This window comes from Falco rusticolus, chromosome 3, assembly GCF_015220075.1.
Source record: "Falco rusticolus isolate bFalRus1 chromosome 3, bFalRus1.pri, whole genome shotgun sequence".
Classification (NCBI taxonomy): Eukaryota; Metazoa; Chordata; class Aves; order Falconiformes; family Falconidae; genus Falco; species Falco rusticolus.
The window spans coordinates 50,086,061-50,110,101 of NC_051189.1; the positions used below are offsets into that span (position 1 = coordinate 50,086,061).

The 24,041-nt window shown below is 42.6% G+C and overlaps 1 protein-coding gene across 1 annotated transcript in view; it reads right to left on the reverse strand.

The window, feature by feature from the left end:
- Nucleotides 1–23,618, reverse strand: part of LOC119144974 (chloride channel protein C-like) — an 81,105-nt gene extending 57,487 nt beyond the window's left edge. Inside the window, 10 exon segments of the mRNA XM_037380960.1 lie at nucleotides 2,568–2,665; nucleotides 7,447–7,561; nucleotides 7,563–7,639; nucleotides 10,737–10,980; nucleotides 13,738–13,830; nucleotides 15,963–16,138; nucleotides 17,110–17,190; nucleotides 22,251–22,296; nucleotides 22,298–22,378; nucleotides 23,272–23,618. Coding sequence (XP_037236857.1) covers nucleotides 2,568–2,665; nucleotides 7,447–7,561; nucleotides 7,563–7,639; nucleotides 10,737–10,980; nucleotides 13,738–13,830; nucleotides 15,963–16,138; nucleotides 17,110–17,190; nucleotides 22,251–22,296; nucleotides 22,298–22,378; nucleotides 23,272–23,564 — 1,304 coding nt within the window. The 5' untranslated portion in view covers nucleotides 23,565–23,618.
- Nucleotides 23,619–24,041: the final 423 nt, after the last annotated feature.

Here is a 24,041-nt window from a genome sequence, read left to right on the forward strand (position 1 = left end):
TTAAAATGCTGCCAACATCTAGTACAAGAAAATTTATTCCAGACCCCAGATTGGCAACCAGAGGAACACAAGATACTTCCCAATCCTGTATTTGCTTTTTACATTAATCCAACGACTCCAACAAGAATATATTCCAAATTCATAACCGTCAATAAAAAATAAAAAAACTTACTACTCCGTCCTGCTTTAGAAGTCATATGGTTGTGTAACCCACTTATAGCAAAGGCTCAAGTTCTATATAAATGTCTATTACCATTAAAGAAGTGCGCACACAAAAACCCACACATCCGAGAGGCAATTTGAAGGTTGCAGCAATGCCAAAGTAACAGAGAGAGAAACAACAAAAGAAAATTTTTTTACAATTAAAATACATGGTTGAGCAAGAAGAACAAAGCATAGAGGGTGGAGACATAGTACTTGTTTACACGCAGGGTTTTGTACCACTAACTCTCTTTCCACTTGAAATCAGTACAGTTAGTTAAGACAGATTTCTCCCTGGTGCCAACAGGAGGACTGCACTGCCATACTGCATGCTGCAGGAATACATGTGTTGTACCCAGACCTGCTAACAGAAGAAGCCCATTGCTCCTTTACCTCCTTCTCCTGCCTCCCTATGACCTCCTATTCCTCCTCGTAGGAATATCAAGGCCTGCTGGAAGCACTACAACATGCTACTAAAAGCACCGCTCCAGCATAAATTTATGAGGATGTTATGCTAGAAGGAAGCACTGTCCTACTGACATAGCCGCATACAGCCTCATCTGGAGCTGTAGCTCTTATACTGTCATGTTTTAAATGAAAAAAAACCTTACACTTCACTGAGTTGGATCAGCACAAAAGACAAAAACATTTTACAATTTTTTCATTACATAGTTCTTATTAGAAATCTTAAAGCAGCAAGGGTGCCTATTACTAACCTGTTGGATCTCCAAAGGTTAATGATACTTACCTGTCTCTGGAGAACTGACTAAGAACCTCAGATCGCACCAAGATGAGCCAAATCTACATGGTCCTAACTGCAAACATAATTACCTTTTTAAATGTCTAAGAACAGGAGAACAGTGAAGAAAGTTCTTTTTCAGGTTTAGTCTTGTACTTTATTACAAGCTTCCTAGAAACATTATCCCTACCTTCAGCACACGCATGACCCTGCAAAGTCCAGAACGATTTGGTGTTTAATTTCCTTCAGATCTATCCATTTTCAACAGCATGTACTCTTTATAACTTGTAGCCACACCAAATGAAAAATTGGCACTAAGACCATTTAGCCTCTAGGTTGGATCAGCCTGACTATTTTTGATTCAGAGACAGTCAAAAAAAAGCAATTAAATTATCATGGTTTCAGATGTTTTTCCTTTAGAGCAAAAATAGTTTTGTTTTGAAAAATAACATTTTGCAAGCCTTTAGTCCTTAAAATAAAAAAGGCTGTCAGGGTGAGGAAAAGGGCTTTTCCTGTACCAATCCAAAGAGCCATAGTCACCAAATCCTGGTGCTAAGTGCAAAGTTTGCTTTTATAAAGAATATGTAAATACATTTTATAGCAAACAATACTGAACAAGGTATTGCAAGTCAAGTGACAGTCCAGAATTGAGCAAGAATAGAAAAGTATGTCTGCTTTCTATATACTTAATAAACTATTCAGGGTCCACTCAGCAATGGCAAGTTATTCAGTATTTACAGTTCTTATGCAATATATGTGACGCTGCCCACCTGGAAGGAGGAATTCATAATTTTTGCAAATTTATGAATTTGTAAAACTAGAAGTTGGTAGTGACTTTTTGCAGTAACTGTGAAATCAAGCTGTCATTTAACCTTAATCTGAGCAATTCTTTTTCTACTTCCTCTGGATTCCTTATAGGTATTTCTCAAGAAGGGAACATGGACTGCAAAACCTGTATCGGATTCAAGGATCTCTTCAACTGCATCACCCACAAAATCCTTAGCCATTCAGCCACCTATTCCCTGCTTGTTTATTAACACAACATTTGTCATTTTAAGTGTCTGGATTACAGTTTCTGCTGTAGTGGCATGTGCTCTGGTGTTTTTACCTGTCAGCGTTCTTGTATAGAGATCAAACCATGTCCCTCAGCCAATATCCTCACTGAAGCTGAGGATAACAAAAGTTTTTCACCAGTTTCCAGTTTCAGATTTCCAACTAAAGCACCATCTGTCTCCTATAAGCTTATATACCTATCTGTAAAGTCTATACACCTTTAAAAGCAAAATTAGGATTCTAAATTGAAAAAGAGCTTGTGTGATACATACAGCCATGTTTCAGGCTCTTTTCATTTAACTCACTTTTGTTTCTTACTTCCCCCCCGGCTTTTTTTTTTTCTTTAATTTGACATGATGGCAAATGTCTCTCACTGGAAAGGTTTAAGTGTGATTAAATTTCAGTGATTAAAAGATTAAGTGTGATTCTTGTCTCTACAGGAATTCATTTTAAACATTCGGCTCTGATGCACCTTTGAATTTTTCCATCCCAAATCCTTGTAACAACTAACTAGGAGAAATGGTTCATAGATAATATTTACATAGATATGTTCCTGGTGATTCTCCCCACTTACATTTCTGCATTGTTTCTTAGCTGGTTGCTTCTTATGCTCATGACTGGAGTGCAAGGAAAGAAATACGGTAAATATATTGTAACAGTTGTCGTACATACCTGCAGGCATTAAAATAAGTAAACAGACTATTGTGAGATGTAGAAACAGACAAAAACAGAAAGAAAAGTGTCTAAAAGCACTAATGGCAGCAGCTACCACAAGGAAATTGTCCTTTTGTATTGCCCACATATCCCAGAAGATCAGCATTTGCTCATAAGCAATAGTTAAGGCCCAGATTCATCCTTTCTAACTTCAGAGACTGGACTTGCAACTAGGCAACTGGCCACCAGTTCTGTAGCTACCAGAGACCACCACTACCTGCAGAAAGACTTGCAGCATGTGGTACGCTCTATGCATGCCCAGCCTCCCCACCAGGCGCCACGGCAGCCAGTGGAGACCCAGCCAGAGTTGGGTCTCCAACTCCTTGCAGGCTACTGGCCTGAGACTGCAACTTGTGCACAGCACGGATCCAGGATCTGTGTGTCTTTCATTAAGGACCTAGTTTTCTGGCTGGTACTTCAAATTCTGCTGTATGTCAAAAACAATCACTGCTTCAATTTAAATTGCTTCCTGATTTATGCAAATTTAAAGTCCCTTGTTAGAATGAACAGCTAAAGACTTGTTCCTAACTTGCAAACTTATTGCTTCCATTCTCTTATAAGGAGAACATTTTGAAAGGACTAACATTCAGTCAATCGACAGAAGGAAGCTCCTAGACATCCTAGCAATACTTGACAGCTCTAATGCCTAAAGCAGATTACATACTACACAGTAGACACACAGGCATTGCAATCCAAATGGACGAAGGGACTTTAACAGGTCTTTCTACTAGCTTTCCGTATACCCATTCTGAAGTAAACATGAATGAAACCAAAAGTGTTTGAAACAGAGCACAGCAGAAGGTGTTTTCACTGGCTGCTTTGCATACATCAAGAGCAAAAGTGTTTTTTACATGAGATGACTATTTCAGTTACGCATATTTTTCAATACAGCATAGTTCAATATAACAAAGCTATATTTCATTCAAAACTAATGTTAAGGTTTTTATCTTAGCTGAGATTAATTCACATTTCTAAATAAATGAAGATACATCCAAAAAAAAAAAGAAAAAATATTTTTAAAAAATGTCAGTAGACATCGGGAGAAAAACTACTGGAACACACAACCATATTTCATGCACTCTGTGGATTTTTTTAAAAGAGCTCAGATAGCACATTTATAGACACCCTCAAGCTGAGATTCAGCTGTGTGCAGTTGTAATGATTTGTCAGACAATCGTATCTCAAGCCTTTGTTTCCCTGTATCTCAAAGATTATAAGCTTATGTGCAGAGCACATCTACAAGAGATAGATGAAACTGGGAGCAGTTGAGTCTTCGCAAAGCTCAGGTCAGGTTTTGTTTCTGAAAACTTAACTCTGGGACAGTTCAAACCCAGGTCAATTTTTTGCCAAAGCCTCAAAGTCCAAAGGGAGCTAGAAGGACAGCTAGCCTGGAGCCAGTGGCTACATATTTAAAATAGTAGCCTATCTTCACAGCTAGGTAGACAAAAAAAAAAATTAATCTTCTCAAGTAACCTTTTAAAGTTTTGACAGCTTAATATGTAAGTATATATGCATATATCCTTAAATTGTCCACCCTGCCCATGGAAACACTGAGCTTTTGGAACAGAAGCATTAGTCAACTTGATTAAAAAAATAGAAAGATAGCTCTGCCAGATTCTTGGCAAAACATTATCTACGTTGTGATTTCCTCACAGAGAGAAAGGTGATGAATTGAGGAGAAGCAAACACAGGCCAAGGGGCAGAAGGGCACTTAGGAAGACGGCTTTGCCTAATCTATGGGCTGAAGATTAGATATTCAATTCCAGTCAAAGGAATGGCACTTCGGGTTATGTTGTGGGTGTGGAAGACACTGTGATGGGTTCTTTCCAAGTTTAAAGGCAAACTGGTTTATACAAGATTATTTTTGGTTAAAGTCACTGTGACACAGTTTCTCTCAGTTGCCTGATTATGTTAGTTTATTAAAAAAAAAATATCTATGCTTCTCTCTCAGATCAAACAGTTTTTTTCCTGAAGTTTTTTGCCAAGTTATAATAAAATAAGGACTGTGACCTGAGCAGGACCTTCTAGAGCTAATAAAAAGCAAAAACAGTCTGAATAAGAGTTTGTGCTACAAAGTTAATGTAAAAAATCAGTATTTTTAAAAAAACATTTACAGGATGAAGAAAAAGTATACAAACAGAAAAGCTCTGGTAAGCACTACAGCCCTACAAAACACATGCTGTTCTCCCAGTTTCAGGTATGATCTGGCAAGGTGCTAACCACTGCATGAACTGTTGGAGTCAGTAAGGCACTACTCATAAACAATATACAATAACTCTTAGGAGGCATTTTCTTTGCCTGACACTAAATCTTCGCTAGCTGATGTTTAGTCCTATAGTATCTTCTAAGATACTGGGTCTCATTGGCTTATGTTGTGGTTTGTTTAGGTTTGGGTTTGGTGGGTTTTTTTCCAAAAAGTAACAAGGAACTGTGTGGGTTTTATGTGTTTATGTAGTTTATGCATGGGTTTCGTAATGTACTATGAGAAAGCCAAACCCTTCCCAATAGTAGGAGACGCAGCTATCAAACACACAGCTCCAGCTCCAAATTGTGAAAATAGTAATTGTTACAAACCTGACCCCTCACACACAGAGATCCTTTGGAAACCGTGGCATCTACACAGGGCTAATGGGAATCACAGATGGGACTCTATTCCTCATCCTGCTGGTTTGAAAACTGGATTTTTGTTAGGATGTCCCACTGCAGCGCTCAACAGCACAAAGCGCCGAATCCTTTGCAAGACCTGGGCACAAATTTGTAGCACAACGAAAGAAGGCTGGGCAGTGGAAAGAATCTCCCTAGAGCTGAGAAAACCCCTTTTCCCTGCCTCCCTTTACCCAGTCCTCCGAACGTGGAAGCAAAAAGCTTCGAGTGAGCTTCCTCAAGGTGTCACCGCTCGGCGAGATGTCGAGCAGCCGCGGCTGCAGACTGACACGCCGGCATCCTGCCGCTGAGAGGAGCTAAACGCCTCTGGTCTCGATGGCATGGACCTGCTCCCGCACCGCCCCTTCCCGGGCATCCCGCCTCCTTCCCGCCTCCTCCTCCTGCCGCAGGTCACGATTCACCTCCGATGTGCCTACGAGGGAACCCAACGAGCAGGTTGACCCTCGTCGCAACAGGCAGGACCAGGCAGAGGAAGAGGAGCTGCAGTGCCGCAGCACCCAGAGCTTTCCAGGACTGAATGAAATCCACTCTTTCAGACCGTAACGAGACGAAAAATAGTGCAACCGATGGGAAACGTATGCAGCCCTGTACCAGTCTGTGGCGAGCTTGCAGAGACTTGACCATGTGCCTCAATCTACTGTTATTCACACTTTTGGATCCAAAAGTTTCTCCTCTCGTATTTAAAATACCAGTTGTTTTCCTCCCAGTATCATCCAGGTCACTGATGCACACCAACATTATTGCTCTTCCCTGAAGCGTATGTCTTTTTGTTGGCTCAGAGCAGGGGCCACTGAAGGCATGTCTGGGCTGATGGGAGGAGAGCACCTATATGGCCAGCCCACTGGTCTACAGTAGAGCAACCCTCTCTCCACAAGAGAGGGAAAAAAAGTAAACAATATAAAAAAACCATACATCGCCTACATAAAACATACTGGCAAGTCTGCCTAAGAGAGTGCAGAAGAAAGGGGCTTCAGTGTGCACCAATTTCCCAAGGTCATCTCAACACCTAAAAAGGTCTGAAAACTCCTCAGAAACACTTACTCAAAAATGGTGGAAAACCAGGAAAATTATGACAAGCAGGTGTTCACTAGAGAAACTAGCAGAGAACCCCAAATTTGCACTATTTACTAAAAGTGCAGCAGAAAAGCTCCGAAAGCTTCCTTCCTCCACATTTAATAACATACTTAGTTAAAACCAAAGCACAGAATTGAAAATTATGAAAATGTTCAAAATATGGGAACCTTTTGTCTATACCCTTTTCATTCCAGTGGCATGATCCTCCCCAAAGCCATAAATGCCAAATGGAAACTCCAAAGCTTAGTAGTAAAATGGGCCCATCATGCCTCCCCAGGAAATCTGAGACTCCAGGCTGACCTCCATCAGTAACCACTAGGGATAACTGACTCCAGATACACAGTTAGCTCCAGAAAGTTTTGTGTACCTATCCATAACTTTTAAACCCTCTTTTAAACCATTTATTCTTCATGCGTGCATTCTTGTTAAACCAGGCAGAAATCTCGTGTTTTGTCTTGAGGCAAAAATACACATAGTTATGGTCATAGTGTCTTAATTGTTCTTTCCAACATAACAGCTGAAACAGTGCCCAGGTGGGGAGGTGTGGAGGAGGATGCCCACCTGGTTCTGCTACACCAGCAAGCTGTGTGGGGTAATGAGAGGATCAATCACTAGCAAGGAAAAATGGAGAAAAATTGATGAAATCTACTTGTGACAGCCCCCTGTAGATTGTAAATAAATGCAAAAGCACACCAACATAACTGCCACGTGTCACTAAGATGGTGTAGTACCATCACAGTAGAGCAGCAGTGTAAGAGCAACTCTACAGGAAAAATACTTCAAGCATAAAAAAAAAAAAAAAATCTCTTCTCCATTTCTTATATACCCACCAACATCAAATACCTATATGTACTTTGGAAATCCGTATGTTTGCTGTAATGTGTTGCATGTTATCAAGTACCAGCAGGTCAGACCCACTTTTCCATACATCCAATTTATGACCTGCCCTCATTAGACACTGTAAATATTATATAATGAAGAGAACCATATTATTTACTTACAAGAATGAGCACAGTTTCCAACAGCTTGCTTGTTTTTCTAAGGGATACTTTTGGAATTGAATTAAAGAACCGCATACCTAATTCATTAATCTTTACATTTAGGGAAACAAAGAGCTCCCAGAAGACCTCCAAGCATTCCAAGGAAGACGGTTGGAACGAAGGCCAAGACATTCATGTCCAGCAAGTTCTTAACCTGAATCAAAGCGAAAAAAATGTTCTGAGCATCCTGCCAGTAACATGACATATTGCACCCTCTCTTACAAAACCCGATACCACAAAGTGATTCCCATACAGGAAATAAATCTTTCCTTGTGGTTTAGGGAGCTCAGCTAATTAACTTAAAGCTGATCTCATGAGAGATGGTGTACATCTCACAGGAGTGGAACCAGCAGGTAGACACTGGTGTTGGCACACATAGCAGGAACCTCTGTGATGCACTGCAGTTACCACAAGCACTCAGCATTTCAGGTTACATCCAAGTACACATGATATAATGGCCTTAACGAACACTTCAAAAGACTCTGCTGAACCAGAGCTTTGCTCACTGTTCATATATTGTGTCAACCTGCATCCATGTGCATTGAGATAATTTAGAAGTAAATTTATTTAAGTAAAACTGTGAAAATTGATGCTGATCTGGAACAACTCACAGAAAAACAAATCACAACATATAGAATATAAACTGGCAGCTGGAATAGTTATTGAATTTTCTGCTTGATTGCTCAACAGGCACTAAGGATGAGAGCAATAGCATGTTTTAATTTTATCTTCCAGCCAGCAAAGAGGGGTCAACAGATTGGTGGCAATCTATTACAAGCTGTGAGGATATTATTTCCCTAGCCCAGACTTGGACTTATACAGCTTTTTGTCAAGATTAGGATCTGGACAGAGTAAGAGATTATAAAATGCTCAAAAAAACTCCTGGTAAAAAGGGTTGTCTGAAAAAAAAGTCCTAAACTGGTATAATCTTGGGGGTAGCAGATGGAGAAACTCTCAGCCTTCCATCCAGCCAAGCTTGAAGAGTTGGTCCATTGGGTGCTATGGACTGAGAAACTGGGTCTGGAAGAGGAAGAATCCCAGCAGCTATTCCCAGGCAGAAGCAGCCCAACACCTGCAGGATACACTCTCAGGGAGTAGGGAGAGATGTAAGGCATATTGTGCCTTATAATCAGGACTACAACCATCACATATGTCGGTACTCTAAGTACTAAGCAAAACTAATAATGCTATTTTTACCAATAGCTGCAACAAAATCCATCCTTTTCCAAAGGATTTAAAGAGCTCTAATATTTAACATGTTGAAATTCAGTGAGAAGTAGCTTAATTTAAAATAGAAAAAATCTGGTTTATTTACTGCAGGACCCAGGTGTCTTGCATTATATTCTACTTAATTCCAAACTTGCGCTAAAACTAAAAATGGACATACAAGGTTTTATTGTTTTCTCTCCCTGCCTCCATTTTTCCTAAGGGAAAGATATACTGGGATATTTGTTTTAAAGTACTGTGCATGTACATGTGAGTGCTCCATGCACTGGGAATGAAAGGTTGCACAGTGTATTGTTTGTTTTTGTTGTAGTAGCAGCCACAGGCTTTGGCCAGTCATCAAGAAAAATCTGCTACCTACAGAGCAAGTTTCACTTCTACAACTAATCCAATGGTCTATGTAAAAATAAAGTGAAGCTTCCTGCAAATCTCATGCTCTGGAGTACAATAAACCCCCCTTGTAACATTATGCTAGGTAGTATGAAACTAAAGCAAACAAATAGTTTTCTTGAGAGACATAACCACAACCTTTCAACTCGGAGTTTATCCACTGTAAACTGTGTTGGTTAATGCCACAAAACATGAAAGAAGTAAAATTTCCCCTGAGCCCTGTGTTTGGTGAAACAAAAATATCTCTGGTTATCTGCATTGCATTGAGAGCCAAGAACTATTGAACCCTGCCAGAAGTCATGGTGATAATAATTTTAGCTATCTTTTTCCTCTAATGACACTAAGAGAGAAAAGAAGGAGACAGAATCCACTTCTCTTTTCAGAAAACAACCTGAAAGGAGTGTTGAAAGAGCAACGCTTATTCTAAAATAGCAGTTGAGGTGAATCCACTCTCCCTGTGCACACAGCTGTTCATTACACAATACATTGGCTTCAGCAATGAATCTGAAAGCCTTCAGAAAGCCTGACCTTTTCCCTGTCCGTGTAGTCTCACCTTTCCACCACAGATTTTTATCTTCTTGGTTGTGTCACTGCAACTTTTTGGGGGGCTGCAATATGAGCTGGTCGACACAAAGAATCTGGGTTGAAAACCAATGTCTTCTCCACTTGCCCCAGCTAAACTTGTGGTAAAGGAAATATACCCCAAATATTTTTGCACAGCATATGGAAAATCATTGTATCAGGCAGCATGCACACAAAAAAAGTTGCCCATTTTCCCAGCCAAGCTATGCCTACCTGTGGAAAATACCATAATCTCTGGTTTCTGCATTGCTAGAGAGATACAAGTCAGAAGAGATTCAGTGAGCAATTAAAGTGATCAGGGAATTACCTTAGGAAAAATTGAATTAGTAGCAAAAAGTGGACTGGGATTCAGGTCAGGTTTTTATCTCTAGTTCTCTAATTGATCTTCAAGTCAAATACAAAGAAGAATATTTAGGCAAGAAGTGAAGATCATGATACTTGCACGTCACTATTGAATCACCTTGCAATAAAAATGAGCGAAAGACATAACAAAAACAACTACTTTTAGGCAGACACAAGATAAAATTCAAAGATCAAGGTTGTGTCGTGCTGGAAGGACTCAAGTAAACGTAGCTGAGATTGAAGGTCACCTCTGTTGTGCAACCAGGAACAAACAGTGATTACATATTTTCAAATGTTTAATCTGCAAGCACAGTACAGCAATGCCTGCAGCAACAACAAGGAGCTCAAGCCAACTACAGGAGAAGAGGACACCCTATTTAAGAGCTTATCTGCTTCTTCTTTTACTTTAAAGTAGCCCTCTCCTATCCAGCACCAATACAGAAAGTTATCTTAACAACTTACATGATCAGCTAATAAGCACACAGTAGATGCTTTGTTCACTTCAGTTTAGAACAAAACAACTCTGTATTGTATCTAAGTGATTAAAAGATGCCAAGTATGAAGGCTTCTGTATCCACTGATCTAATAATTGTACATATACCATCCTTTCCCCTTCTCAGCCCCCCTTCCCCACTACTCCCCCAGCAACAATGCTGAAAGAGACAAACCTAAAACGTTGCACCTCTTTCCTCCCACACCCACACGGTACATACCCAAAATATAATTATTTTCTCTGCTTCAAAAAATCCAAAATTACCTCTGTAAACAAACCCATAGAGGGAAGAGGACCGTAAATCTGTGGTCAACATAGCCATCAAGCAGTAGAAGAAGGTTTGCCAGGCCAGTCTGATGTCCCAGAATGAAGACACTTCTAACGTGAACAAGACCCCGCTGCCAATGGGGGCACAAAATACTGAAGCTATGCGTGCTCCCGCCCCAGCCGTAATGAAACTGCACCTACAACAAGTAGAAGAGGCAAAATCCAGGTAATGGGGAAAAGAACAGAAATGAAATACCTCCATAAACACCGTTTCCTGTCAAAGCTGGTTTTATGGGGCTGAATTTAAAGACTTGTTGGTTTATTTTGGGGTTATCATAGTGCCTTGCATCTCTAGGATTTGAGTTGAGATCCATCTGTCTTCACCTCCAGCCTTGACAAAACCCTCAATTCTGTAACATCATGCAGGGACCACCACGCCATACCAGCCAACTGCTGAACCAGGCCGGGCAGACATGCCACTTCACACTTCACACCTGGGAAGCAGTGCAGTCACAAGGGTGAAATACTGCAGGGAAAAAGGTAAGAAAGCTTGGGATTCACTACAGAATGAGAGTACAGCCCCAGAGCCTGCAGGCTCAACGCGTTGCCTCAGTTTGCAAATGTGTGAGAAATCCACAGGGAGCATGCGTGCCTTGTTTCCCTCCCTGTGAAGGCGTGGAGCTCACATACACCCTGAAGAGCAACAAACTTCTGTTGCTGTAAGCTGCACTAGGAGCTCAAATGGCAAAGATCTGCACTGTAAGCCAGTTCCAGTGAAGGAAAAAGAAAAAAAAAAAAAAAAAAGAAAAAGGAAGAAAAAAGAAAATTAATCATAAAAGAAAGGCATTAAAGGACAGACTTCCTTTATACTCTTATTATTATTTATTTTCCCACACACCACAGCATTTTCTTTCCAAAGCACCCAGTTCATTATATGAAAACAACATCTTGCATCAGACAAAAGTTACATTTTTAAGGAAGGCCACAGTATGCAAAACAGAGGGAAAAATATAGAAAGAGGGAATAAAATTATACTTTAATTCTGCCTTGGAAAATAGATTCAAATCCAGGCTTTGGGGGGATACTGGGTGATGCTGATACATATAATGCACTAATCACTAGCGCTCACCAGCTTATAAAGCCTTGCATCCTCTGGATGTGCTACCTGAGACCTCAGGGATAATTTGCAGAAATGCTGAGCATTCAAGTACTAGCTGAAGTCAACAAGCATACAAAATGCTTGAGTATTTTTAAGATTAAGAAATGCCAAGTTCTTAGCAAAAAACCTCAAACAGACCAGAGTAATCTCTAAAACATCAGAGGGCCCTTTTTTGTGTTCTCTGTGGTGTCCACAAATGTTATCAGTGCAAAGATGGGTGGCAACGAGAGTAATGGACAGAAAATAAGGGAAAAGATTAGAGAGTTCATGTGTCAAAGCCCTTAACAAAGCCCTCCAGTAAAGCTACACAGGCAACTTTATGTCTGGTATTTCCCAACTCACAAACGCTGAGTTAAGATACCCTTGTGTATGGATTTTTACTGACATATCATATCGTATCTTCACAGTGACATTGTTTCCAGCAGCAGGGAACTCAAAAGGTACTGCACGCCACAGTAAAAGCTGGGCAAGCTTTGCTTGGATGTCTTCAACCTCTTTCTCCTATCAGTTGTACATGCTATGTATCCCACCAATAGTATCAACAATGAAATTGGACCCCTCCTACACATCCATTACAGCTGCCCGATGGAGGGATGCCTTAAGATCCTTCAGTATCCTAACGCTTGCTGAGTTATACCTCTGCCTGTGACTGTACTCCGAGAGGGTACATCTCTTGAGCTTACTTAACTCCAAAAGATACCAGGAGAGTGGAAGTCTTTTGTCCTGGTCTTTGTAAAGAAGCAAGGTCTCACTCGGACTGAAATTTGTCTCTGCTGCTCACCAGCAACTCCCTCTGTGAAGGGGACTCCCACAGAATTTGTCTCTCCCAGGATGGCTCCCAACTGCAAGCTAGCACTTCTTTCTAATTATACTATAACTGGATGCTGCAGAGAAAAACAAAAGTTCTCGCTGCTTCTCTTACTGCAATTGCCGATTTCTTCCATGACTAACATTTTGCTTAACCAGCACGTCTCAGATTTATTTAAATGACCGATCTTAAAAGGCTAAAGGCAAAAGAGATTCCATATCTTCCCTTTGATTTTCTTTTAAGCTACAGATAGTTCACAGTGACTGTTCATTTGAATTCCTTGTATTTCTTTGGGAAATTAACACATGGGGGTCTTTCATTTTTTCCTTGCTTTAGGAAAAAAATGGTATCGTATAGAAGTTTGTATGTCAAGATGACAATAAATACCATCCAGAAGACACAAACTGGTTTGTAATTTCTTCGTCTGGAAACTAATCTCATTAATTTCACAAAAGAGAGCTTACCAGAGTTATCTCAGACACACATGAGCAGAGAAGAGCCATATTAAAAGTGTGTCACAAAAAATTTACTTTTTCAAAACTAGAAAAATACAGCAAGGGCCCCCCGGGCACATTGTGCAATCTCCATCATCTCTTTTTTTTTTCCTGGGACAGCATCACTGATTTGAGGATAAAGGCCATGTGTAAAAGTCCTGCATCTTTCTCCCTCCTTTTACAACCCAGAAGGCAATGGGAGAAGGTCTTCAGTATTAACATATTATTTCACAGGCATTCAATAAAGCAACTTGTGAACTTTGTTTTGACTAAAGACCTTTGTTTAATTAAACAACTTATTTTCAATTAGAGCAGGTGGCTTTTTCCCCATTCCAAAGTGACAAACAGCAGGAAGGCTGAAAGATTGCTGGAGCGGTATCTGTATTCCCCTTCCAGATGCAAAGGGCTCAACAGTGACTTGCCGCACACCCCCGGGGCACCAAGGGTGGGTGGTGGGGCAGCCCCCCCAGGGCCCCACAGCTCTGCCCATCACTTATCAGCTGAATTCCAAGATGTGGTGAAGATCGGGAGGTGGACGCCAAGGGTGTCTGACTGCAGCTGGCTCAGGCCGCAACCCAGGAGAGCACTAAAAGTGATGTTGTATAATTGAGAGCACTCTTCAGTAAATTATTCATAAATCAGCCACGATTAAAGGCAGAGGAGGGCAGAGCCCTAGCTGGCGTGCAGCAGCAAACCTAGATTGGTTTCAACAGATTTAAACATGGAAAACATGAACACATCTTTCAAATATGCAAAGTCCTGTTGACATAAAGGAGGAGGCTACTAAAGACTTTCAGATTCTTGACTCAGAGACTTAAATGTCTCTTTTGAGAGAAGTGTTGTGATGATAGACCATGAAATGCCTTTTGAAGAACTGCATGTTAATGTCTGCCCAAGTGTGGTGACACATCAGACTACAGTCCGTCATTTCAGTCATCTGTTCCCAGGTTAACAACCATGGCAGCCAGAACAGCTCTGCTTCTAACAGAATATGTGTAATGATTTAAATTATTACAGTGTGTTCCCAGGCAGCACTTCAAACTACATTTAAAGGGGGGGGGGGGGGGGGGGGGGGGGGCGGGGAGGGAATCCAAACCCTTAGTGAAAAGAAAAAACTATTCATTGTATAGTCTTGGAAGACTTTTCTACAAGACTTAAATTAGGAGCCTTAATGAATGTCTCAGAGGCTTTTAGCAACTTACGTGTGTTTATGTTTAATAAAAATGGTGGATGGTTCCAGATAAATTAAATTAAACTAGCTCTTAATTCCTACATTTTAAAAAGGCATCATGTTAATACCATGCTGACTTTCTTCATGGAAATATGATTCAATCCTTTGGCTCATGCATCACTGTTACCAACCCAGCACAAAGGGGGAAAAAAATTACAGCTGCAGTCTCTGAGCTCCTGGAGACAAATGTCTGAAAGCAAAGAAAACAAAAGATACCTAAAGGGAGAGCTAAACCTTGGTAATCATTGTCTGGAAGGTTTGTGGCTGCCTCTGACTAACCATGCACTCCTATTTTTGAACATCTGAGTCATCCCCTAGGTTGCTGCACCTCCGTCCAAATGAATAAATAAATATAAACCCATAGAGTAACAGCAAATGTGAAAGGGTGTTGGGGAGGAGGGTAGGTTTGGTCAGGGTGGTGAAGAGGAAGAGAACAAACCTCAGGGATGAATACTTTCCAAACCCAAAAAAGATCAGAAATAAAACAGCAAACCGGCCAACAAACAATCTGTATCATATTAGGAGGGACTAATTTTGCCATCTCAGCTCAAGATACAGTTTAATGATGGTGGTAATCAAGTGCAGCAGGATTATCCTCCAAATGGTGAATACAGGAAACTATCTCACTTACCAAAACAGCAAAGCCCAAAACCTGGCCTGCAGTTACTAAATTTGGCTGTATTGCAACAGAGCAAATTTTAAGAATTGCTCTGACCTACAGAGCAGGACTGGGCAACCGTCCTTTCCCCTTCTTTCTACAGCATGATGGGGATTCTCTTTCTTTGTGTATAGCAAGGGCTGGGGATAAAGTCATTATCCTTCAAACGGACTATAAAGTCTGCTTTTCCCTACCTAGAAAACATTGTATTACACTACTGCATGAACAACAAGCAGATCCAACCTGACCTGCAATTTGCCATCTGCAGAGCTTTGCGAAGCAATGCCTGGTTTCTGCGGTCGCCCTTAGCTGACATCTGTGGCTGCCGTGTTCGTAAGCTGGAAACATGGGTCCCAAGGGCCTGGCTGTCCATCACTGCGTGCCTTACACAGCCACTTCAGCACTTCTGCAAGGTGGCTGTAAAATTGTTGCCCCTTTTGTGCACAGCCACTTGAGACTGGCTTTATTTTTATACAGACTTGGTGTAAGTAAAAGCAGTTGTACGAGATGCAAAGGAGCTGGCAGGCCATAGCTGTGGGATGGGTTGCTTTTCAGAAACAAAATGGACTGCAGTTGTCCAGATAACTACTTGCTGAGTCTCAACAGGGAATCGTACTAGGGAACCAAGCCAGTATTTAAAACACACAGTGAAAAATGTTTTTCTTCACTGCATGGCATGAATAGTTGTGCTAATGCAAAGGAAGGGACAGCAGAGGTGAAAAGCACTCCCAGCGCAGGGTATTTTTTAAGCCAGTGTTGCCACCAAGACATACATTGCAAACCCACACCATCAGCCTGATAGCTTTAACTTTTGTCTGCTATTTCATACCCCAAATGGATCATGGGACCTTTTGGCCCGTAGAACAGCCCAGAGGCTACAGCCAGCACACATGAGACAAATGTCCCTGAAAAGGTCTTGATGTTACAAAAATGTTGAATAGAAGTCCCATTCAAATACCCGATGATTTCTGGCAAGCCCAATGGTGACCCTGCTGGGCAAAAGAACTTGGGGGGAAGAGAGAGAGAGAGAAACAGAATCAACAATCATTAGATGCTGATGTGTTAGATGAGTCAGAGTTTTTAAATCCAGCCCTCACCTTGCTCTGTCCACAAACAAACTGTCCCAGAATTAACAGATGATGTAGATACACATATAACTTCTGGCTAGACACAAAAATTCAAGCTCCCAACAGCATTGCTATATGTGTACTGGGGGTAATGAGAGAAGAAAACAGCTGATGAGGGCCCCTGCCCCAGCACCCTGCCATGCCTGCCGATGCCTGAAGGCAACCAGCCTCTTGCCTTTGCACAGGCTGTCTGCGGGGCAGGGTGTACACGTGAACCTGTGTGGTTTGTCAGTTCAGACTTTAGATAGCTTAAAACCACTCAGTTATTACTCACATAACAGCAAACTCCCTTTTTCTACTGTTGCTGGATTTCAGGGTAAGTTCAGTAAAACATTCACTTTTTCTCTCACCTATGCTGTTAATTGCCTGTCTATAATTAAGTTGAACACAGCAGGACAGTAAATGACAGAAACACTCAATGTTTTAGCCCTGCTGCCTTGTAAAAGTACTGATCTGGGCTACAAGGGATACCCACATAGCACAGCTAAAAGATCAATCTAAAACCAACAGTAACTTTTATATGGACTGATGGTCTTTGGCTTAGGCCCCTTCCAAACACTGAGTTTTCACAAGTTATACCAGCTGCCACTTGTATTTATTTTATAAACACCACATGCTAAGTGTAAATTGCATCGCCACCACCACTGATTTCACCCCAGACACTTTTATACAAGTTACGGGCAGTGGAATCCAGCCGTAGGCCGAAGGCCAAGACAGACCGCTCCAATGGGGTTGTATAATAGAGGGGAGTTTTTAAATGAAATACTGAATTAACCAGTATTTGGAAGGGCAAGAGATTTGGTTTATCACAGCGTTACAGGCTTGCTGTGTAGGACACTTAGCACTTACCAGCACTGAGGCTGACCACAGAACCACCATGGCCAGCCCTGACTCAAGCGCACACAGCCAGCTCACGTGAATGTCGCCATCCTGCCCGGCTGGCAAACAGATTACTGCATTGGCACCCACAGACCACGTCCTGCTTTTCCATCATCTTTTGCCCCACAGATTTCTGCAGGCAGAAAGCGTACCACAGGGAAAAACCAAAACAGGCAAGCAGTGCAGGCTCTTTAGAAGGATGGGAATGAGTAACAGTAAGGTGAACGATGACTTTCAGATTCAAGTCATGGCTTTTTTCCAGGACTTCTTGCCCATCTTTAAAAACACTATAAAGGACCCGTTGTTACTCATCAAGGCCCTTTTCAGGTCAGAAGCAGAGGTAAAGGACCTTAAGAACGTGCACAAGAAAACACTAAATGGTGTCTCTATATGGTGTCTTCAGGAGACATTTTGCCTGAATGAAGGCTTCAAAGTCTTAAATCAGTACTTACCTTCATGAATTTCCAGCTGTTACTAGTAGACAGAATATATGTGAGCAAGCTCTTTCCCGCTTTATTTTAACCAAAAGGACATTTCTCATACTAGGCCTTCTCACATTTAAAAAACACGTTTCAGTCTCCCTGGGTTTTCAGTTTGTTTCTCTGTGCTTGTTCTGACTGCAGTTCTCCACGACTCCTCAGCTCCCACACACTTTGCCACCTTCTCCAGCGCCCAGCAGTGATTCACTGTGTGTGCAGGTCAAGCACAGCCCTTCCACTCCTGAGGTCGCAGCGTCACAGCCAGCCACCGCAGCCTTCCCGGCAGCCTGTCCCATACAGGCTTTTGCAAGCACATCATGCCGCACACCCAAACAGCAAAGTGCGCGAAAATGAATTTTGCTCACCTGCAGCTGAAGGTGGTATTTAGATGGGAAGGCCTTCCAGGGCAGGAATTACATGTTTGTACTGATATCAGAGCCTGTGAGAGCTTACCTCCTGTGTCTCTTTGTATGAGTTTAATACAACAGGACAAATTTTATATTATGACAGGACCAACAGCATGTGTAATGGTTGTTGTGGTACCCTGGAATCAAACTGTGGTTTCTTTCTGTATATTCCTTATTTATACTTTAGTGTGTATATACACACATGCATGTATATGCATACAAATGCATGTGTATACACATGTATGCATGTGTATTCATCCACTGTTTATATATTTTATAAACATAGACATAGTTTATATATAAGAAACCCCAAGGAAATAATATTCCAAGTACTATAGGTTTTCCACGAGGAAAGCATATAAAACTTACCCTATGTCTGACAGAGCCAGCGCCAGCCGGCCCCAAGATGGACCCGCCGCTGGCCAAGGCCGAGCCCATCAGTGACGGCGGTAGCGCCTCTGGGACAGCGTATTTAGCAAGAGGGGGATAAACTGAGCAGCAACCTGCAGCCAGAGAGGAGTGAGACTGTGAGAGCAACAGCCTTGCAGAGCCCCAGGCCAGCGCAGAGGGAGGCAGGAGGGGCTCCAGGTGCCGGAGCAGATTCCCCTGCAGCCCGTGGTGAAGACCATGGTGAGGCAGGCTGTGCCCCTCAGCCCATGGAGGATCCCATGCCAGAGCTGGTGGATGCCCAAAGCAGGCTGTGACCCTGTGAGAAGCCCACACTGGAGCAGGCTCCTGGCAGGACCTGTAGACAGAGGAGCCCAGGCTGGAGCAGGTTTGCTGGCAGTACTTGTGACCCCATTGGGGACCCAGAGCTGCAGCCCACGGGAAGGTCTGACACTGGAGAAATTCATGGAGAGCTGTCTCCCACGGGGAGGGGTGGAGTGTGAGGAGCCTCCCCTGAGGGGGAAGGAGCGACAGAGGCAGCGTGTGATGGACTGACCCCAGCCCCATTCCCCATCCCCCTGCACCGCTGGGGAGGAGGAGGGAGAGAATTTGGGAGTGAAGTTAGGCCTGGGAAGCAAAGGAAGGGGTGTGGGGAACGTGTTTTAAGTTTTGGGTTTATTTCTTATTACCCTACTCTGATTTGATTGGTAATAAATTTCCCTAAGTTGAGTGTTTTGCCTGTGACAGTAATTGCTGAGTTGATTGCTCCCTGCCCTTACCTCGACCCACGAGCTTTTTGTCGTGCTTTCTCTTCCCTGTCTGGCTGAGGAGGAAGGTGATAAAGTGGCTTTGGTGAGCACCTGGCCCAGCACACGCACCATCCAGGCCATTAGTGAAGATATCCACAACAGTATCTGGCCCAGTATTGACCCCTGGGGTACACCAATGCTGACTGGCCTCCAGATGGACTTTGTGCTACCGACTATAATGCTTTGAGCCCAGCAGTTCTGCCAGTTTTAAATCCATCTCACTGACCACTTATGTAAGCCATACATCACCAGTTTGTCTTATGAGGATGTTATGGGAAACAGTGATGAAAGCCTTGCTGAAGTCAAGATAAAGAACATCCACTGTTCCAGTCATCTCATTAGTACAAGATTGTTACCCACTAAATTCATACTGACTATGCCCAATCACCTTCTTGTCCTTCATACACTTACAAATGGTTTCCAGGGTTATTTGCTGTGTCATCTTCCTGGGGTCATGATGAGGTTGACTGGCCTGTAGTTCTCTGGATCCTTCTTGAAGACAGGAATGACACTGGCTTCCTCCAGTCCTCAGGATTCTCTCCTCAGTTTCCATGACCTTTCAAAGATAATTGGGCATGGCCTCACAATGACATCAACCACCTCCCTCAGAGAAGGCATAGAGTACCTTGGCCTTTTCCAAGTCCTTTGTCACCAAGTTCCTTACCCAGTTCAACAACCAGCCCATGTTTTTCCTAGTCTTCCTTTTACTGCTGATGTACCGGTAAATACCACCTTCCTTTCTTGTTGCCCTTCAACATCCCTGATCATATTCAATTCCAGGTACACTTTGGCTTTCCTAACCCCATCCCTGCACACTCAGACAGTGTCTCTGTATTCCTCCAGGGTCACCTGTCCCTGCCTCCACCCCTTGTGTGCTTCCTTTCTATGTTTGAGTTTTGTGAGGAGCTTCCTGCCACCTTTTGCTTGATATCCAGTTCATTGGAATGGATTGTTCTTCACTATGGAGGAGATAATTCCTGAAAACCAACCAGCTCTCTTGGTCCCTATTCTCTCCAGGATGGTCTCCCTTGGGATCCTTGGGATTCTTCCAACAGATCCCTGAGTAGACTAAAGTGTTCTCATGATGTCCAGAATTGTGGTCCTGCTTTTTGCTTTTTCCCCCTCATCTCAGGATCCCACATGTCACCATCTCATGGTCACTGCTGCCACCAACCTTCACATCACTGGCCAGTCTTTCCTTGTCAGTAAGTACAAGGTCCAGCAGAGCATGTCACCTCATTGGCTTCTTGATCATCTATCAGGAAGCTGTTATCAATGCACTCCAGAAACTTAATGGATTGCTTGTGCCCTGCTGTGTTGCCCTTCCAGCAGATATTGGGATGATTGGCTAAAGAATCCCACAAGGATCTGGGCCAGGGACCATGAGACTTCTTTCAATTGCCTGAAGACAGCCTTGTCTAATTCTTCATGAGCCAGCAGTCTATAGCAGACACCCGCAACATCACACATATTAGTGTGCCCTCCAACCCTGATCTGCAAGCTCACAGCTTACTCTCACCTGTACTAAGGCAGAGCTCCATGCATTCCCACTGCTTTCCCACAAAACAGAGCAACTGCCACTCCTAACCGTCCCAGTCTGCCCTTCCTAAAGAGCTGCTGCAGCACTCCAGCAGCATCAGCTATCCCACCATATCTGTGCAGACCAGGAGCCCATCTGCCGTGCTCCAGCCTCAGCGAGAGGTCACAGGCACTGCCCACAGCCACAGAGAGCTGCACCTTCCCTGGGGAGCTTGCTCTAGGTTAAGCCTGAGAAAGGCCCACGGCTGAGGGAGCTGGGCCTGTTCAGCCTGGAGAAGAGAAGACTGAGAGGGGGCCTTATCAATGTCTGCAAATATCTTAAGGGCGAGTGTCAAGAGGACGGGGCCAGGCTGTTTTCAGTGGTGCCCGGCGACAGGACAGGGGGCAACAGGCACAAACGGCAGCACAGGACATTCCTTCTGAATGTGAGGAAAAACATCTTTACCTTGAGGGTGACAGAGCCCTGGCACAGGCTGCCCAGAGAGGCTGTGGAGTCTCCTTCTCTGGAGACATTCAAAACCCGCCTGGATGAGGCTCTGTGCAACCTGCTGTAGGTGAACCTGCTCTAGCAGGGAGTTGGACTAGATGATCTCCAGAGGTCACTTCAGAGGTTGTAGCCTCTGCTAATTCAGCGGTAATTTCTGCCCCAGGTTCTGGAGACCAGCTCTGGCAGCTCCTTGCCACTGTTGCTGAGCCCAAAAGCACTGTCAGCCCAGACCCTGGCCCCCCCTCTGCATAAAGTGCTGCATCTGCTGGCTGCATGCCATGGATGATGGTTACACAGGCTGCCCCCAGCACCAGCTGACAGGGTGCCCAGGTCCCCCTGGTCAGGGTTCAGTGGGAATAAAAGCTCAAAGCCCCTTTCTTACAAGAAGCTCTTTGTTATTCATACTATCTACCATAGATACCACAAACCAGGCAAAAATTTTACCACTTGGTTCTCTCCACAGGTAAGAGGAAAAACCAGTCAGGGTCAGAGATGCCTTAACATTTATATTGGTTTTAGCCACTCAGTGATTTTTACCACCACCATCCCAATTATCACAGACATGATGATACCCATCAAGGACAAATTAATCATTCAACAATAATCTATTACAGCATTAGCAAAAGATAGGTGCCCCAGACACACAAATAAACAACATATCTGACACTGGGTCCACATTCACTGAGCACCTTAAGAGAAACTTAATCCCTTCCCTTGGACATCAACCATACCTAAAGCAGCACATGCCCCTTAGGTACAAGGGGGAAGAGAAAGAGGAATATTTTAAAGACTGCCTTCATCAATCTCATGACAAGAACATCATCAAACATTATACTGTACTATAGGTTAAGTTCTTGCACAGTATATCAAAGCATACCTACACAAAGCACCACAGGATATTTAGTGTCCACACCCACCTAGAGAGACAGAACCTCTAGTCAGTTAAAACTTCATGATGTGTGTTTTCTAATAAACAAACATAGAAGAGGTCACTCTTGCTCACCTGCAGGTAATTTTCCACCAGGTCCCATTTCAATTTGATGAGACTCAACTATCTGATGAATCAAAACCCCCAGTGTCCCAACTGCTGTTCCAATTAGCCCAATTAGCAGCCATTGATCCCACTCTTTTCTAGAAATAGGAGAACACAGTTACCTCCCAGCCTACAGCACAGGTCTATTTCCCATGCTTCCTCTCACAAACATGCAAGTTCCGTTTTTAGAGCACTTTGATATTAACCGTGACTGCTTTTGTCAACATCCCCTTAAAAAGTGTAGACTCAACAAAACTCTACCTTCAGGTGAAAGCCATTTCCATTTGAGTAAGGAACACAGTCAGGGTTTTTTGGTTTTGTTTTTTTTAAATATATAAGTAGCAGTGCAATCTGCTTTCAGATGCTAATTGTTTGTTGCCATTTCAAAATTCAATTATGTGACTCAGTAATTAAGCATTCAGTAGAGCACTTGGAACTCATTTCAAAGTAATTCCTGTTTTCTTCTATTGCAACTAATGCAGAGTACCAATCATATAAGTGTGCAAACCTTTACCTCTAGCTTATGTTTTTACTAAATTTACACTTCAAATAATAAATGTGAACCAATAGTAATTACTGATTTATTTCCAGTATCATTTAGGACTACAGCACCCCTACTGAAATTCAAACAGCATGTTTCCTGGACATTACACTAAGAGGCAGTGAATTTCAAGAAAAGTCTCAGTAAGACAACATTCCCCCAAACCTCTGCGAAGTCTCATCCTTTTATGTTTTATAAATTGAGTAGTTAATAACATATTTTTTGCATAGTCAAGAATTTGTCAAGAGCAAAGGCATAAGCACTTTCAAAAAATGCTCTTCATCAAATTTGCTTGCCACTTGGCTCCCTTCTACATACTATTGAAGCGTCTTCCTCAGTAGAAACAATAAATAAAGTTTTCTTAATTCCTTCTGCTATCAGGCATCTCCCTGGATTGTCCGAACTACCCATAGCTTACAGGCACCTTAAGAGTATTTAAGGTAAGTCTACCTGTTCGTTTTCTCTTGTAGCCACTTCTTACAAACTTTACTGTGTAAAGGCAAATAATCCAAACTCTCATGGGCTATCAGGTGTTCTCTCTCCCCCTCCTTGCAGTGATAATATGCAAAACTGCTTCTCCTGATGCTGCATTGCCTCCTAAGATCCTGAGAATGAATCAGATCAGGCCCATGATCTTCTGCCATTAACATCTCCTCTTCACCATTTTCCACATGTGTCCTATGGGAAAAAAGTGATGGCATTACAGTGGCCTCCAAGAATCTTTGGGAAGCCAACAAGACCATGTGAGCCCAAGAACAGTCTCCTTGAGACTGAGATGAATGGAAAGCCACCCAAGGATGGAGTAGCTGTGGCACAGAGATTGGCTGGTTTGTGTTTGGCCTTGGTTAGCTGTCACAGTCAAAGCAATGAAAAGTTGTCTGAGCTGGAGCTCTCTGGTGAAGAAGTCACTCCAAGAACAGACTGACCACTGTAACAAGATTATTGCACCAGATCCTTGCAGGCTGTTCAGAGGACAGGAATGCTTAAGCCATAGGGGCTTTGTCTGTTTTAAAATACGATCACTTGCTGTGCTTTGAGTTGTCCAAAGATCTTGATCCACTATCTAATCACACAATTTAAATAAATTAAAATCTAGGTTGCAGTAACATTCAGTTAGACCCCAAATTCTCAGTATTATATAAGCACCCTAAAAATGCTTATTCTCTAACACAATTGCCTTCGAATTTACATGTCAATTTTCTTTTTAGAAAGGTAAAACT